The sequence below is a fragment of the Botrytis cinerea genome, chromosome 17 (genome assembly GCF_000143535.2).
Source record: "Botrytis cinerea B05.10 chromosome 17, complete sequence".
In the NCBI taxonomy this organism is placed as follows: domain Eukaryota; kingdom Fungi; phylum Ascomycota; class Leotiomycetes; order Helotiales; family Sclerotiniaceae; genus Botrytis; species Botrytis cinerea.
The window spans coordinates 13,574-30,707 of NC_037326.1; the positions used below are offsets into that span (position 1 = coordinate 13,574).

Below are 17,134 nucleotides of genomic sequence, written 5' to 3' on the forward strand. Positions count from 1 at the left end.
AAAGGGGTTTTATAAATCTACAAATATAAAAATGTCTTAGTATAGAGATATATGATTACATAATACCTTGTCAGAGATGATCCACTTTACTATTAACCTATAAAAGTGTGAAGTGTTTCGAATGCTTCCGAAATAGTGGATCTACTATATATACCCAATCAGGTGATCGCTCCCTGACATATATAAAGTACATTTCTACTTGATTTGCTTTTACAAATTCATAAGAAGAGAAACTATAAATACTTAATAACAATGTTATATAACTATTAAGTTATATTTTTTCGTATACATTAAATAATAAGATCTCCATTTGAAAATCGTCGATTATTTGAAGAGTCTATAGAAACATTAAATAGAAAGTATATCATTAGTCTATATATCTCTAATATAAAGTATCGAGTAGGTACTAATTCTTCAAGTATATCAAATATAGATTTATAAGTTTTCTTCTGAAAAAGTTCTCTATAAACAGGAAAACAGGCAAGATTTATTTTGACCCTCTTTATAGAATTCATATTATTGATAATCATCGCGAAAGCTACCAAGAAAAACTGTTCATTCTTTAATATCAACAGGGAAACTCTCAAACCCTTTTACATAATCATTTGGAACTTTCCACTTTCAAGATGAGATCTTCTAGCTGCTCAGCGACAAACGGCGGGTTGTCTTTATGAACAAAGTGTCCACACCCTGGTGCGATGATTGGCCCCTTGGCCCTGTCCTGATCAGTGAGTTTACAAAGGTCTTCATTGTACTTTTCCCACATTCTGTTTCATATTAGCCAAATTTCTGATTGAGAAATGAGCGTTCACTTACGGTTGAGTATACATAGCAGCCATGCCCAAAGGAACCTTTAACATTGCCCACTCCTCCTTTGAGAATTGTTCGAGCTCATGACCCACAACAGTTATCCAAGGACCTTTGTCTGAAGTCTTTGATCCTTTGAGCTTGGGCTCTGACGGGTTCGGTAGAATGGTCTTAATGTCTCGGCGGTCAAAACCTTCGCCGTTTTTTGAAGTTGGGGCAAATATTGATGTCATCTTGGTGTAGGCGGCCTCGTATACTTCAAGCGAAGTGCCAGGAGGAGTCATTCTTTCCAGATCAAAAGATGGGTCCTTCGGATTAGGCCATATCATGGCGTAGTCAGTATTCCCAGGGTTCGAGTCAAGGAACAAGATCCCTTCGACAATTTTTGGATATCTATATCAGACGATAATGGTTAGTCGCATCGCAGGTGGGGGGATATGGATTTATTGTCTGTTACCTGTCAGCGTATCTTCGCGCGACGTGTGCGCCTATGCTGTTGTTCACAAAGACGATACGTGATGAACGATCAGGTGAAACAGTTTGAATCAATTCTTGAAGATCGTCGGTAACATCATCCAAAGTGTGCGCATAGCCAGGATCTTTGTTCGGCAAGCTTTCGCGCGGATCCTTTGGAGAAGCGCCTTGGCCATAGCGATCGTAAGTAAGTATCCATGGCTTTGGGGAGATATTTGACTGCTGAATGAGCTCAATAGTTGGTCTCCAGCTGGTTTGGGCAAGCCCAAGACCATTAAGGCAGACTACAAGAAGACTGCTAGCTGCATCTCCTTGAAAGAGCTCATACGCAACAGGGGCGTCTGGCTTGGAACGGAAAATTGCAGTAGGCATGGTAGATTAGAAAAATGTCTTTGGAAGAAAAATTGATGAAAGTTGTTGTTTCTATGATGCTTTCAATATCAGTGCTATGGTGAAAAGATGAAAGGGCCAACTTCGGTTCAAATAAGAAAAATACGTCGTGTCGTATTGGACAAGCAATCGTCCAATTCCCCTCTCTATATTTAATGGGTAAATATTCTCCGGAATTTCACATGTGTCAAGAAAGTAGAATTCGATGAGATTCCATGCGGCAAAGGCCTTCCAACCGATTACGAGTGTGTATAATATACCCTGGGTTATAAAAACAATACAACGTTATCAAGAGGGTGCATATCGGCTTACGGACTTAGCCCCACCCATTGACCTCGCTCCTGAAGAGGCATACTGAAGCACAAATAACGAGGTAGGGAATAATCAGCTCATCAATAGTTGGTTCTTCAAGCGATTGATTAGAAAACAAATTATTCTTATGACATTGTCATACCAATCAAAGCTTACAGTATAATTAACATTATCAAATATTATCCGCTTATTGATTTCGGTGAGAAATATCACTAAAATCTTACCCGGACCATTCGCTTTCCCTGGTTCAGAACTAGTTAGCCGCTAGAAGAACTGAACATTACCGGGAATCTTTCAGCTAGATCCGTTATCTCCACCCCCACAAAGCTTCATATTCAAGCAAATTATAAACCAAAATGCCTAGACTGCCGAGACTGCACAACGGGTACTCCCGAGGCAGATAATTAACCCGACGAATAATCGATAAATTCTATCGAATGATTTGTGTGTTAATTATCTTCAAATGCTTGCATTTAACTTAGATTTGATGATACCTACATAAATTTATAACTTATATGCAATGACTTAATATAATAACAAAAATGAAGAATGTGTATATTACATACACATCCGCAATTGATTCATTTCTTCACAATTGAATGAACAATTGATAGATAAGATTATTTGCACAAAACGTGTAATTTCAGACCCTTGATAGTTAATCTATTGGGTAAATAAAACCTGCAATGGGTCACATTGTCAAAGTATCAGACGGCCAGCATTAATGCTACTCATTGCCAAGTTTATATTGAGCACTTATCTCAAAAGTTTGATAAGTTACCGTAAATAGGAATTGGAGATGCCTATTTTAGGATGGGCCTAACAGCCTACAGGCTCTTGCATGAGATAACCCTGACGAATACAGCAAGTCCGATCAGATTGCAACCGACAACCTACCCCTCTATAGTTGGGCCCCTATGTGAGTCCTACACCATCTCACAGATTAAACAGCTCGGTGAGCAAGAATGATTTTATCGAACACCTCCTCGTTCCACTCCCACTTGCCCAATCTCACCTCGTATCCTGAAGCAGAAGTTGGCTAATCCAGCAGATTACAACCCCGAGAGAGATGACTCGAGATTCATGTTATGACTAGGATACCTAGATGCTCCCATGTCAATCAGAAAATCCTCGTATCTGCACAATTCTCATTCAATATCACTGAGAGGGTGGGCAAAGCGGTAGAATCCAAGTCGAGTAAGAAAATATTATCTCCTGCGACTTAGATTGTCGGCCAAGAAGTCGGCATCCTCAGCATAGGGCTGCGTGGAAGAATTCTGTTTACCCTAGCTTTGCAGCCTCGGCAAACTAATAATGTGTGTGAAACGCGGTAGAGATATCACTAATGGTAGTGTCTACATCATGATTTCTGTAATGTGTATTTCAAGGGGTGCTTTGATCCAGGAACATCAGGATAAGTTGGCTCTACAGGATCGTAAGGGTAGTTTCAATATCATATATAAATACTCAATTGAGCATTAAGTCCAAAATCGTAACTCATCAGTCACTTTGTTCAAGATGTCGAAAGAAGTTCAGAGTTCTCAGTCAGAATGGCGAACATCTTTGCCCCAATATGGAAGGCGTCTACCACCTGCACTTCTGGACGAGATCGCAGCAGAGGATCCAGAACGTGTCCTATATTCAATTGCGAGGACTGAAAATATGCGAGATGGTTTTCGAGATATCAATTACAAAACAGTTGCAAATGCCGTAAATCGCTGCGCTCACTGGCTGAGACAAACGCTTGGGACTGAAAAATCTCGGGTTTTCTGTTATTTGGGGCCCCTCGATCCGCGATACATGATTTTGGTAATGGCTGCTCCAAAGGCGGGTCATATTGTGAGTGACCTACTCCGTTTTCGAGCCATTAGCTGACAAAAAGATTTCAAGGCTTTCTTTACCTCCCACCGAAACAGTCTCGAGGCACATATATCGTTAGTTCAACGAACTGGTTGCTCTGCCCTGCTTCAATCGAACGAATCATTACCCATTGCTCGCCGTATTTTACAAGGTTGGCCGATGGAAAAGATTACAACCCCAAACTTAGACTATTTTCTGGACGAGCAGCGTGTCGATGTCATTCCATTTGAAAAACCGTTTGAAGAAATCAGAGATGAGCCTTTCTGCATTCTCCATACGTCTGGGTCGACTGGAATTCCAAAGCCCGTGCCAATCACTTATGGTTCTTACGGTGGCATGGACTCCCAGCTTCTGATACCATCACTTGGTCACAAACCCACATTTCTGAGTTATGTTCAAGGGAAAAGAGTGTTCTTCGCTCTGCCAGTATTTCATGCCGCAAGTCTCAATTGGACTGTGGGAATCGCTTTATTTGCCGGAGTTATCTGTGTACTGCCTCCCCCATTGCCGCTCACAGCCGACCTGGCTAGCCAAATATTTCAATATTCCGATTCCTATGGAGCAATAATGGCACCCTCACTTGTCATAGATTGCTATAACAATGATAAATATTGTGTAAAAATGCTCCAGAATCTGAAATTCATTGTATACGGAGGTGGAATGATACCAGAAGAGATCGGAGACGTTCTTTGCCAGAGAATCACACTTACCACTTTGATGGGGTCTTGCGAAACAGCTCTGCTTCCCCACCAGTTGCTTGACGACCCTCGGGACTGGGAATACATCTCTCTAAGCCCACTTCTCGGTTATACATTCAAAGATGATCGTGACGGGTTAGGAAACTTGACTATTATAAGAGAAAAGGAGTATGAACTACACCAAGGGGTATTTTCAACGTTCCCACATAAGGAAGAACATTCTTTGGGCGATTTATTTGAGCCCCATCCTCTGAAACCTGGATTATGGCGCTTTAGAGCACGAGCAGACGATATAATCTCTTTCACAACGGCAGAAAAACTGAATCCTTCCACCATGGAAAGTACCATTCAGGCAAATCCGCTTGTCTTGTCAGCAGTTATTGGAGGCCAAGGCCAATTTCAAGCGTCCCTTCTCCTTGAGCCACGCGAATACCCCCAGAATTCTACGGAAGAGCAGGCTTTCCTCGATCAAGTGTGGCCTAGCATTGTTCAAGCTAACCGCAACTGCCCAGCCCATGGCCGCATCATGAAGGGATTCGTGATGCTTACAGACCCTGCAAAGCCTCTCCCACGTGCAAGTAAGGATACCGTACAGCGTCATGCGGTATTCAAACTTTATGAGACGGAGTGGAAGTCTCTTTACGAACGGCTAGCTCGATCAACCCAGAGCTCGAAAAAACCTGTGGTCGAGTCATCAATCTTCCCTGAAAATGCTCATGAGAAGTCGAGCGAAGCAAATAATAGCGCAGTGTTATCTGATAAGATGGCTTTGGCAATTGAAGCTATCGTCGAGCAGAAGATTTCTGCAGCTCTTGAACGGTTCGTATCTGCACTAGGGGCAGAAACCAATCAGTTTATCTGTACGGGCTCCTCAATTGCTTACTCTGTTTCAAAAGAAACAAAGGCTCCGGGTGAGGAAGTCCTTTTGTCAGAGCGAAGCATCGGTACTGTCTTTGGCGTTCAGAACATGACCAACGCCGAGGTCTTACAATCCAAGAGCTTCGGGAAAACAGCGAACGATCATACAAAAGACATGCTTGCTGGGCGACTACGCCAGATAATCTACAACATACTTGCTGAGAATCTTGAAGTTGAGGATCTCAAGGATGATACTGATCTCTTTGAAATTGGGGTTGATAGCCTTCAAGTTCTTTCCCTACTCGACGCAATCAATGCATTCATTGTCAAGTGCGAACAGCCTGTAGAACTCATTGACAAAGAGGCAATCTACTCCAATTCAACTGTTGCGGGTTTAGTGGCATTGATTATTAACTAACAACTTGTTAGGTGAATGTCAATCACTGAAAATATGATATCTAAACTGATGACTCCTACCCCTTATGCGAGGCATATTTTAATGGGTAAAACATAAGCTCGGACTTTTTTTGTTTATAAGATTGATTGGATTACTTCATATGAAAGTCAAATTATTAGTAAAAATACATCTGTTAAAACGTATTTTCGTTCTGACTTTAATCTAACCCTTCTAATATTCTTTTGTGATTGTATTTTATTATATATCTCTTTAGTATAGTGAGCGAGCTTATTTATAATATTATCTATTAGATGTTGATTTGTATGTGGTGCTAGATATATATAATACTAGGTGATAGAAGTGTTGTACAACATTTTTGATATTTACTCTACTATTTGACGGGTGCTGTATTAAGGACTGAATTGGCCTACGCTATAATTGTAACTAAAGAAAGTCGAGGAACTGTATAAACACAAGCCAGCAATGGGATCATTCAATTGAAGTATCTCAAAGTCTTTTCTGGGTTTCAATGTTTACTATGCGACATCGATTCTTTCTTGATTATCACTTAGGCGAGGTGTGTTTTAACAGGTAAGATATAAGTTCGAATCTTTTTTATTTGTAAAATCGATTGGATTACCCTATATAGAGTTTAGATTAATAATAAAAACGTATCTACTAAAAAAAAAATTCATTCTAATCCTAGTCCAATCTTCCTATTACTCTAACTATTATTCCTAGGACTTTTTTCATCGTCGTCACTAGTACTAACTCAATATTACAACGAATTAATAACAGACTATAGAATCACCAATATATAAACTATAATGATATTATAGATCTTAATAATTCAATTACAATATATTAAAAAATATTAAATACTTAAAAAAGCTTTAGATATATATATAAATATTAGTTATAGGATATTTTAAATTATAGAATATAATTTTTAAAACAATATATCCTAGAAAAGATATAATATAATAAGTAAGAATGGTTTTGTTAAAATTAATAATCTTTTAAAGGATTAATTTTAAAATAAAATAATAAATTAAAGTATTAGTAATTATAAAGCTAATATTTTATAATAAATAGCTCAAAAACAATAATACTTTAAAAGCAATCGATTATTTCAATTATTTAAATAAAATAAAGATTTATATAAAGAATGGATTTTATTATAATATGAAACTTTACATTTAAAAACAATTATTAATTTCATTATTATAATTTCAAAAATTACAATCAATTATAATCTTATTAAATTCCTATTTGAAGTCTAGTCTAAACTACTTCAAGAAATCTCTAAACACTCCCACTTGACCCTAGAGGCAGCTCCTATAATACTTTTCTTATACAATCATTATTATTTTCTACTCTTTTATACTAATAGAATATATTTTTAGTAATTAGTTTTGTTAGAAGTAGACAGCAAGTTGTACATATCACTATATTAGTAGAATGTATAACGTGATTTATCATCGAGCGGATCATATCATCGAGCAGATCACTTTCACCTCAATTTACACCTTTAATTTCAATACGTGATTTATTAATCATTTATTATGCAATTTATTAATAAAAAAGCATGCTTGCTTTTAATTATTAAAGCTATTGAAAATAATAAAAAACTAAATCTTTAAAAGACTTCTCAATTATATAATATCCCTTATACAATTCTTATTTATAAAATAAATAATTCAATTCTATATTCCGAAACTCGAGCGAATTAATATAAATTTATAGAATTAGAAGAAGAGATTATTATTGAATATATTTTTGATATGGATTTGGAAGGTTTTCTATTTAAATATAAGGGGATAGAAAATATAACGAATTATATTTTTGAATTAAGGGATGCGAAATATATTGAAAAGTTTTAAATATATTGATTTGTAAAATATCGAATCGAATTAAAGATGTATTTTAATTATATTTATAATTTTCAAAAAGCTTTTTATAAAGACTATAAATTTATTGAAGAATGGTTTTGATTAATTATAAATATATAAATGAAATATAGTATTTTGAATAACAATTTCTATAATTTCAATAAAATAAATTCTATAATAGATATAATATACTTCGAAATAATAATAATTAATACTAAATGAAATAACAAAAGTAAAGTAATATAATTAAATAATCGAAAGTAAACTATAATAATAATAATATATAGAAATAAAAAGAATAAAACTATTCCCTTATTTTTCATAATTCAAAAAAAGATCCATCTTTTTAATTAATATATCGAAATCGATTTTTCTATAAAATAAATTATAAAACTTATATTTAATAAATAAATAAATAATAAAACGGATTTAGAATTAATTGAAATATTTATATAATAATCAAATTGATAGATTTATTAAGGTATATATCAATTATATTATAAAGATTAAATTATAAAGACTGAATTCTTTATAACCTTTAAGATTATATATAAAGATTTATATATTTTGAAAAGCAAATAAAATATTTAACAAATATTAATATATAAGAAAAATTCAATTATATCAAAAAGAAATACTTATTAAATAAAAAGTTTTTAATATATTATCTTAATAAAAGATTGATATTCAAATTCAATACAATGAATATTAAAAAAAAAGAAAATTCTAATGAAAAGCTTTAAAACAATTTATAAAAAAGATTATAATAGTTTTATAAAAGGCTTTTGCAATTCTAATTATACTAATAATAAAAGCTTTACAAAATCTATTAATAGATATATATTTATGTATAAAAATAATCCAATTAATTGAAAAACTAAATTATAATTAATAATAATTCAAAATACAGCCGAATCTAAATTAATTGTTATAAATTTAGTTATTAAAAAGGCTATATATTTAAAAAGAATATTAATCGAATTAAATTAATATAATTAAAAAAATTCCTAGTATAAATAGATAATACAATAGCAAAAGCTATATCTAAAAATATTATATATTATAATAAAAGCAAGTATATAAATATAAAATATTATTATATAAAAGATCTTATAAATAAAGGACTTTTAGATCTAAATTAAATCTCGATTAATAATTAATTAATTAATAGATTGATTAAACTATCAAATAGAATTCAATTGTTTAGATTTATTGATATAATTCAAAATTATAATAATTATTAAATATTATAAGAATATAAAATTAGTATTCTTTTTATTTATTTAAAAAGGTTTTTAATGAGGTTAATACTATTCTAAAAATAATATAATATAATATAATATTGATATCTTTTAATTTAAATTAGAGTAAAGTAATTTCATTATAAATTCGAACTATAATTTAATAATGAAAGATTGAAAGTTATATAAATCGATTAAATAAAATCGATAAGATAATAGTTAATTATCTAATCGTTATTTTGAAATAATAAAAGGAATAATAGATTTTTTATTTAAAAAATAATTAGATTAAAAAAGAGATTTTGAATAAAGAAAGTTGATTCTAAACGAATAATTATAAAAAGAAATCTAATCCCTCAAATTGTAAAATAAGAAAATTAATCTCATATAATTTTTCAATCAAAATCACATATCACACTACTTATATAATCCTTTAATCATTTATTCAAGTCTACTTTCTTATACTTATATATATATGCTTACCCCTCATATACTTTCGACCTACGATAATATAATTCTCTAATAATATCTTATATATTATATAAAGAATAAAATATACAAAAATCCAATTATACTTAATAGTTTTAGCATTTTATAATAATTCAAATAAACATTGATTTGCAATTTCATTTTTATAATATATTTATTACTTTAATACATTTTTGTAATCTATCACTTCTAATATATTTAAAAAATGCTTCAAAATATTATTTTATATATATAATAATTGTTTTAATTATAACTGCTTTATATCAAATATACAATTATAATAAAATATTTCAATGAAATTATATTTGGATTAATTCAATACCTTATTTTATTTAATATGTTATAATTATAAATCTATTTTAATGATAAATATTTCATTTAATATCTATAATTATTACTTTTATATTTCGCTTGTCTATTTTTTGATATCTTAAACAATTTGATTTTCAATATCATTCTAATCACTCTCATTCTTATCATTATTATCACTTAAATCATTAATTTCTTTTTCTATATTATATATCATAATTCAATTTATTTAATACTTTTACTTTTATCTTTTGACTTTATTAATAATCTAAATTTCCTTCTTTTTATTCTAAATCAATATTATAGTTTAACTAATTAAAATATCTCCTCATTTACTATTCTCTTCTAATTATGAATCTTATTATAATATTATCTAATAATATCTTATTTATAGATTTTAAATTAGCAACTTTGATATTTATATTCATTCAAAACGGGAATAATGAACTGAAAAGCTGAACTATTACTAAATAATCATATATTGATATAATTATATTGAAATAGATATTCTTTAATATATTTCTCTGATTGCTTTTATAATTTAATCGGGATCTTATATTGATTGTTCAAATGCTTATATAAATATATAGGCTTTTATATATACTAATATTATAAACAAATCAATATATAAAATCTAATATTCATTTCTATTAGATAGATTAATTCTAAAGGAATCGATTATACTATAATTCCTAAATTATTTTAATCTTATTATAATATTATTAAACTTTATGTATATATATTTGATAAGATTTGAGATTAATTTATAAATGATATTTACAATATACAAACTATATATTATTTTCTTATATAAAAAAAACCCATAACCGATATTTATAATAATATATAATATTAGATTTATTTTATAATCTATATTATAGTATATACATTTATAATAGTTGAACGCTTATATAAAAGATATAACTTTTAATCCTAATCCTGATTTCACTATTATACTTAAATAGAAAACAAATTGAAAATTCCTCATTTATCTTATCTATAAGAATACCAATCCATTCATTCTAAAAAATTTCCCGTATCAAACTAAAAGATATTATGACTAAACAATTCGAGAAATCGAAATCGAAAACCGAAAACCGAAAATCAATCAATGAAAACCCAATCAGTCCATCTGCATCTAACACAGGGATTGCTAAGTGAACCTAATGTGTTTCGCGTTACCAGTCTCTTCCCTGTCCCCATCCACTACTCGCTCACCTTCTCCCTGTCGACGTTTCCTTGCCATATCAATTGACGCCTTATCAGTCCTCTCTCCTTCTCCTGTCAAAAATAGTTGGTCTTTCAATGCCTGACTAGCCGTAATCCGGTCCCCAGATTCCCATTTCATCATTTTAGCCGCTAGCTGTTTAAAATTCCCTATTTTTTTGTCATCGCCGGGTGTGCTGGTTAGTCTTGAATGTAATTGTTCGTATACCTTTTTGTTAATTTGTGTCCAGATCCTCAATTCTCCATATATCAATTGAAAAGCCGTTACACCTAGACTCCAGATATCTGCTGACTTGTTGTAAAATCGGCGTGCAGTACCATTCTTGAGAGCGATTATTTCCGGTGCTAGATATGGGATAGTTCCCGCATAATGATCGTTCGACTCCGACTCACGCGTCGCGACGCCGAAGTCCAGGAGGATAGCTTTTGGTGGGTCTATCGAGAGTAACCCAATATTTGCTGGCTTGAGATCGCGATGCATGACTCCTTGTTGATGAATGAAAACCACACCGGAGATGCATTGCTGGAAAATGGTAATTCGAACCTGATCCGGTAAAGTTGTACCTGATTTAATAATGTTCCCAAGATTTTCCTCGGCAACTGAGGAGAACATCATGTAAACCTCATCCACAACTTCGACGTGATTAACACTTTGATCTTTTCCAGGATAAATGACTTCTTGCAGTTGACAAATCCGGGGCTAGGAAATTTCAGCCTCCAGTGATTACAACCTAATGAGAATGACTCACATGAGGTTCGAAAGATTTCAATATCTCCACCTCTGCTTTTATACGTTGCTGGTTCCTATTGTTTCGATGAACTTTCTTCGCTACCAGATATTTTCCAAAAGTGCGATGTATTGCTATGTGGACGGAACAAGTAGAACCTTGAGCAAAAGCGTCTTTGATCAGATAGTCGTTTAACACGAAGTCCTTAGCACTTGGTGTTGGGTCAAGAAATGAAGGCAAATTTGATGCGTTGTGGAGTTGTTGTCGAAGACGGTTCAGTTGGTCAAAGTAGATACGTTTGTTCAGATTGGTGTATTCAAAGACATACGAGAGATCACCAATTGTAATACCGGTCTTCTTATCCAACAATGCTTTCTTGTCATTCACGATATTGTCTTTCCCATCAATAATAATGAGACGTTTGTCAGATTGGATAAGTAAAGCACCAGATACCTCATGATACGTAAGACGAGCATGTCTACCATGAACATGATGCGCACCTTGTTTGCAAATGATAAAGTCAGCGGGTCGAATATCTCTCCCAGTGCCGATGATCCATCCGAGGAGAGGTTTACCAGGCAGCAGATTCAGGTTCAGACGATAAAATCCAGTCCAGAGGGATACACCTGTGTTGGTGCCTGTATTGGAAGAATCTGACTCGCTGAAGCTGACTAGTTCCTTTGACCTGAGACCATCTACATGAATGAATTTGGCTGCATGAGAACTAAAATCTGCATTCACATCTTTCATATTCAAAACAACCTCATTGAAAGCTTCCTGAGCCAAACGATTTTGAGGAATCAATCGAGCAAAATCCCCATTCACCTCTATGGTATCAACCATCATTTCAGGTTCAGGTTCGGGAGTATTTGGTGCAGTGGTAGATTGCGACCGTAACTCAGGGACATCCCGTGCTTGGAACATTATTTCAAAACTCAGCTGCAGTTGTAGCTGTAGCTGTCGTAAGTAGAGTTTTGTGTTTCGTTTGTTTCGCGAGGTCGTGATGTTGAGTCACAAGTGCGGTGGTAATGAGATAAACTTATAGATTTGCTTAGGAAGAAGCGATCTAATAATGATCTCGATAAGTGTAGAGTGTGGTTGAGAGCTTAATTGGATTTTCCAAAGCTCAAGCAGATAAAAGCAAGATACTTTCCAAACTTATTGTTTATTGTTCATTGTTTGTTCGAAGCTCGAAGTACAGATTACCCCTCAGCGCGATGTCATGTGATATCGTAATTTATGCCTCAGGTTCAGAATCTAATCAATTGAGGCCAGGGCAGTCAGTGAACTTTGATACCAGCAATCTAATAACATACCTACGAAAAGGTTATCTGAATAAACGTCTTGATTTCGCAAACTATACGATACCTTATATCCCTTAATTCCTATCCATCTACACTGCATGGCACTCGGCGAACACAACACTCAACGACCACATTGACACAATGCTTCACCACAGCGATATTTACTATTACAGTAATGATATCAACCAATTTATCCCCAAGAACAGCGCCGCCCTCTCCCGAAGGACGCCCCGAGACTCTTGAATACAAAGCGACTTGGCAGAGGATCTTTTGTTCGCAAATATCTTCTCGTTTGCATGATCTATTGAATTCTGACACTCAACCACCACTACCAAAATGGCGAACTCGAGCTGAACTTTATCATCGCGCAGGCCTCGAATCTCCATGGATGTCACCGACTCCTTCTACAACTGAAACACGATCGCCAAATATATCTTCATCCTCTCCTCAAAACGACATAAGATCATCCACTTTATCTTCTCCTCAAAGCGATCCATCGCAACTCATAAAAACAGATCGTGTCGCCTCGCTCATACCTGCACCTCTACCTCTACCTGCCAATAAGACTATATCCAATCCGAATCTCCGACGCGAAAACCCAAAACGAGATCCAATCCTATCCATCTCGCACAACCTACGACCAAATCGCAAGGTCGCAAAACATCCAAATGCTCCGCGAGGTATAACGAAATTACGATTGCGTGAACTTCCTTCCTGCAGACGAACACACAGGATGGTTTTGAGGTCTACAACGATGCGGAATATGAAAAATGGTTGAACTTGCAGTTAAGCAATTGGAGATTATTAATGCATACATATACAACCTAGAGATTTTGGGAGACGATGATATGCAACGAATTGATGTGCAACTACCTTGCGATTTTCTGATATCAGATGCCAAACATCAATCCTGGACGAATGTCAAGGAGCATAATGTAATGTTTAGGGAGAATTTGGGTGTGGAGGGATAAAGAGAAGTGAGGATGAACGAGGAGACATGAGGAGATATACAATGCTTATGAGGCAAGTTATGGTGGACAGGTGGTAGCACTAGTAAGTAATATAGATGCTATTTGTTATTCCAGTCACCGAGCACTGCTACCAGCCGATCGCACCTTAATATTATTTCACGGACTTTTTTAGTGGTCACTATCAGTGATGACTCATTTCAATAAGAAAATAGTAACCTAGTTAAAAAGTCATTAATTAATTATCACTCGTTTTAACTATTATTCCTAGGATCTTTTTAATAATCAATACTAATAATAACCTATTTCAAAAGAGGAATAATAATCTAATAAAAAAACTTTTTAATTAATTATTATGTCTTTATTTTTCAATTTCGAGTTTTTCAAAAATCTAAAAAGATGTATAAATAAAAGTTTAATTGAATTATATTTATTTGAAATTCCATTTCAATTATTCTTTAAATTAATTGATTTATATAGATTTATATAGATTTTATTATAAGTTGATTTTGAAAAGATTAAAAAAAAGTTTAGAAAATAAAAAATAAAAAGTCTTAAAAAGAAGAAATTTAGTTATTATTTTTTATATTATAATTTTGAATCCTAATATATAGGATTTAAAATATAATTTTTAACTAGAAACTAATTAGCTTAGAAGAACACAAATAGTTAATATAGAAACATTAAAATACTAGAACCTAAATGGTATAAAGGAAATGTGAAAGAAAAACGAAGTTCTTATTATATTATATAAAAACTATTTATAAATATCTAAAATACTTTAATATATTAGTATTCGTATATCAAATACCTTTTTCAAAGATTATTTCTTATATTCTTATAGGAATATTTATATAATTAAAATTAAAATTAAATAAATATAAAACAACCATTCTTCTTTATTAATTATTATTTAATTTTTTTATTAATTATCACTCCACAAATTATGATATTTTAATAAATTTAATAATTAATCCTTATTATAATTATACTCAAAAAATTATATTTATATTATAATAACAAATTGATCTTATTTATTAATATTATTTTAAAATAACTGAAGATTTTATTAAAATTACATTTGTTATTGAAAATACATTTGAAATTATTGAAATTGTATTCGATTATTATTGAATCTTTTATTATTCCCAAAACTCATATTACTATTTTTGAAATTTATATTGTTTTAATAGTTATTATAATTTTATTAATAATATAAAATTGGAAATACAAAATAATATCCGAACATTTATATCGGATTTCTAAATACTTAAGATTGAAATAGGAACTATATCTGTATAAAATTTATATTATAATTTTGATTGAATTTATTATATCTTATATCCGAAATGTTAAATATATTTATATAGAATTACTGATTATTGAATCCCCATTAATTAATATATATTGATATCAATTATATATAAATAAAATTCGAAATCTGAATAAATTAAATAAATTATATTAATTGAATTAATTGAATAGGTTGTATTATTTCGATTAATAAAAGAAAAAATAGAATTGATATACTATATTAAATCGGAATCGAAAAGCTGGATTAATTTATAAATGAATCATTATAAAGTTCTTTATTTTATATATTTAATTTAGTTTTTAGAAATTCTATAATATTTATAGAATCCTTTGATTTACTTATATTTCTAAGAAATCTCTCTCATTATATATACTAATATATAATCTATTACTTTATTAATAACAATTTATTAGCTTTCTCAATTTATACACTTTATACATTATTCCATTTTTTAATATTCTTTTTAACTTTAATAATTATTTAGTATTGATATTCCTATAACTTTTTTATTCATTTAAATTATTTATTAATTGATACAATTATAATATCCATTACCAAATCAAAAAAAAACAATACACTATAAAATAATAATTACCAAGAATATCAAATCGAATCCTAAATTTATAATTCCAAACTTCGATTCTTTAATTAAATTAATTAAATAATTTTTATATATTTTAATAAACAATTCAAACTCTTCCTTAATAACTATTAGGATTTTCATCTTAAATTGCTATATCTCTTATATGAAATATTATATCCCTAGATTTTGTTTTTCAATAATTGTTATTTAAAAAAGATAAAAATCCTTCAATATATTTTATTAATAAATTTAAAACATTTTTTTATCCTTATTAATAAAAAATATAATAAATATAAAAATAAAATATAAAGAATTTAAAATACTATTAATTATAAAATAGAAATATATATTATTAAATCTATCAAAAAAGAAAAATCTTGATTTCTCCAATTTCTAAATATAATTTGATTTTCGAATTTATAGATAACTTTATTAATAATATATAAATCTACAATTGCTCATATATACTTAAAAACCATTATTACTTTAATTATATTTTTCAAAAGCTTATTAACAATACCAACTGTCCTAATATTTACTTTAAATATTTATATAATAATTATAATATAATTCATATTAAATTGAAATCTATTTATTTAACCCTTATAAATGAATTCGCTTTTAGCTTTTCTTATATTCTCAATTTCTATAATTAATTTCTCAACAATATAATCGATAAATAAAAATATATTCTTATTATTACTATTCCTTATTTTTAATATTTTACTTAGTTCTTTAAATAATAGATTTTCGATTACAATATAGATTTTTATTGATTTAAAAACAAATATTAATACTATTTCTAATTCGGAAATCGCTTTTTATTCTTTATTATTAAATTAATTAGATAATTTTAATGATATAATTTCCTTATATTTTTTAATTAAAAAATTTATTTCATTATTCCTAATTACTTTATTTATTAATCCTTTTATTTTTCTTAAATATTTATACTTTTTTTATTCTACTTTTTTAATCTTTACCATACAATTTATTAAATTAAATAAAATAGAACCATATATATTAATATAAATATCAATATCTATTTAATCAAATATCCTGTTTTTCTTAATTCTTTTATATAAAATTCTATACTTTAATATCTTTGATATATTAATTATTATTATAATAACTACTTTTAAAGTTTCGATTATTAGAATTACAATATCGAAATTTTTATTAATTATATTTCAGATTGAAATCAATATATTACAAATAAAAAACTCTTTTATAAATTTATTAAAATATAATAATATTTTAGAATTAAAAGAGTTTATTATTT

The 17,134-nt window shown here is 30.5% G+C and overlaps 4 protein-coding genes across 4 annotated transcripts; 2 read left to right on the top strand and 2 right to left on the bottom strand.

Annotated features, from left to right (window-relative positions):
- Nucleotides 1-349: 349 nt before the first annotated feature.
- On the bottom strand, nucleotides 350-1,875 carry BCIN_17g00040 (hypothetical protein). The gene is made up of 3 exons (XM_024698252.1): nucleotides 1,265-1,875; nucleotides 817-1,200; nucleotides 350-767 (listed from the first exon to the last, which is right to left on the bottom strand). The coding sequence occupies exons 1-3, from the start codon at nucleotides 1,651-1,653 to the stop codon at nucleotides 602-604; spliced, it is 939 nt and encodes a 312-aa protein (XP_024554069.1). The 5' UTR covers nucleotides 1,654-1,875; the 3' UTR covers nucleotides 350-601.
- A 1,543-nt stretch (nucleotides 1,876-3,418) lies between these two features.
- On the top strand, nucleotides 3,419-6,030 carry BCIN_17g00050 (hypothetical protein). The gene is made up of 2 exons (XM_024698253.1): nucleotides 3,419-3,822; nucleotides 3,874-6,030. Exons 1-2 carry the CDS (start codon nucleotides 3,502-3,504, stop codon nucleotides 5,815-5,817), a joined length of 2,265 nt encoding a protein of 754 aa, XP_024554070.1. The 5' UTR covers nucleotides 3,419-3,501; the 3' UTR covers nucleotides 5,818-6,030.
- A 4,637-nt stretch (nucleotides 6,031-10,667) lies between these two features.
- BCIN_17g00060 (hypothetical protein) lies at nucleotides 10,668-12,836 on the bottom strand. Its single transcript, XM_024698254.1, has 2 exons — nucleotides 11,704-12,836; nucleotides 10,668-11,654 (listed from the first exon to the last, which is right to left on the bottom strand). Exons 1-2 carry the CDS (start codon nucleotides 12,604-12,606, stop codon nucleotides 10,881-10,883), a joined length of 1,677 nt encoding a protein of 558 aa, XP_024554071.1. The 5' UTR covers nucleotides 12,607-12,836; the 3' UTR covers nucleotides 10,668-10,880.
- A 131-nt stretch (nucleotides 12,837-12,967) lies between these two features.
- Nucleotides 12,968-14,286, top strand: BCIN_17g00065 (hypothetical protein). Its single transcript, XM_024698255.1, has one exon. It carries the CDS (start codon nucleotides 13,162-13,164, stop codon nucleotides 13,762-13,764), a length of 603 nt encoding a protein of 200 aa, XP_024554072.1. The 5' UTR covers nucleotides 12,968-13,161; the 3' UTR covers nucleotides 13,765-14,286.
- Nucleotides 14,287-17,134: the final 2,848 nt, after the last annotated feature.

Coding starts and splice junctions, on each gene's coding strand:
- BCIN_17g00040 (XM_024698252.1), bottom strand. CDS start 1,653: ATGCCTACTGCAATTTTCCGTTCCAAGCCAGACGCCCCTGTTGCGTAT. Junction 1,201..1,264: donor GCGCGAAGATACGCTGACAG/GTAACAGACAAT, acceptor CGTCTGATATAG/ATATCCAAAAATTGTCGAAG. Junction 768..816: donor GCTGCTATGTATACTCAACC/GTAAGTGAACGC, acceptor AATATGAAACAG/AATGTGGGAAAAGTACAATG.
- BCIN_17g00050 (XM_024698253.1), top strand. CDS start 3,502: ATGTCGAAAGAAGTTCAGAGTTCTCAGTCAGAATGGCGAACATCTTTG. Junction 3,823..3,873: donor CTCCAAAGGCGGGTCATATT/GTGAGTGACCTA, acceptor AAAGATTTCAAG/GCTTTCTTTACCTCCCACCG.
- BCIN_17g00060 (XM_024698254.1), bottom strand. CDS start 12,606: ATGTTCCAAGCACGGGATGTCCCTGAGTTACGGTCGCAATCTACCACT. Junction 11,655..11,703: donor TGAAATCTTTCGAACCTCAT/GTGAGTCATTCT, acceptor GAAATTTCCTAG/CCCCGGATTTGTCAACTGCA.
- BCIN_17g00065 (XM_024698255.1), top strand. CDS start 13,162: ATGATATCAACCAATTTATCCCCAAGAACAGCGCCGCCCTCTCCCGAA.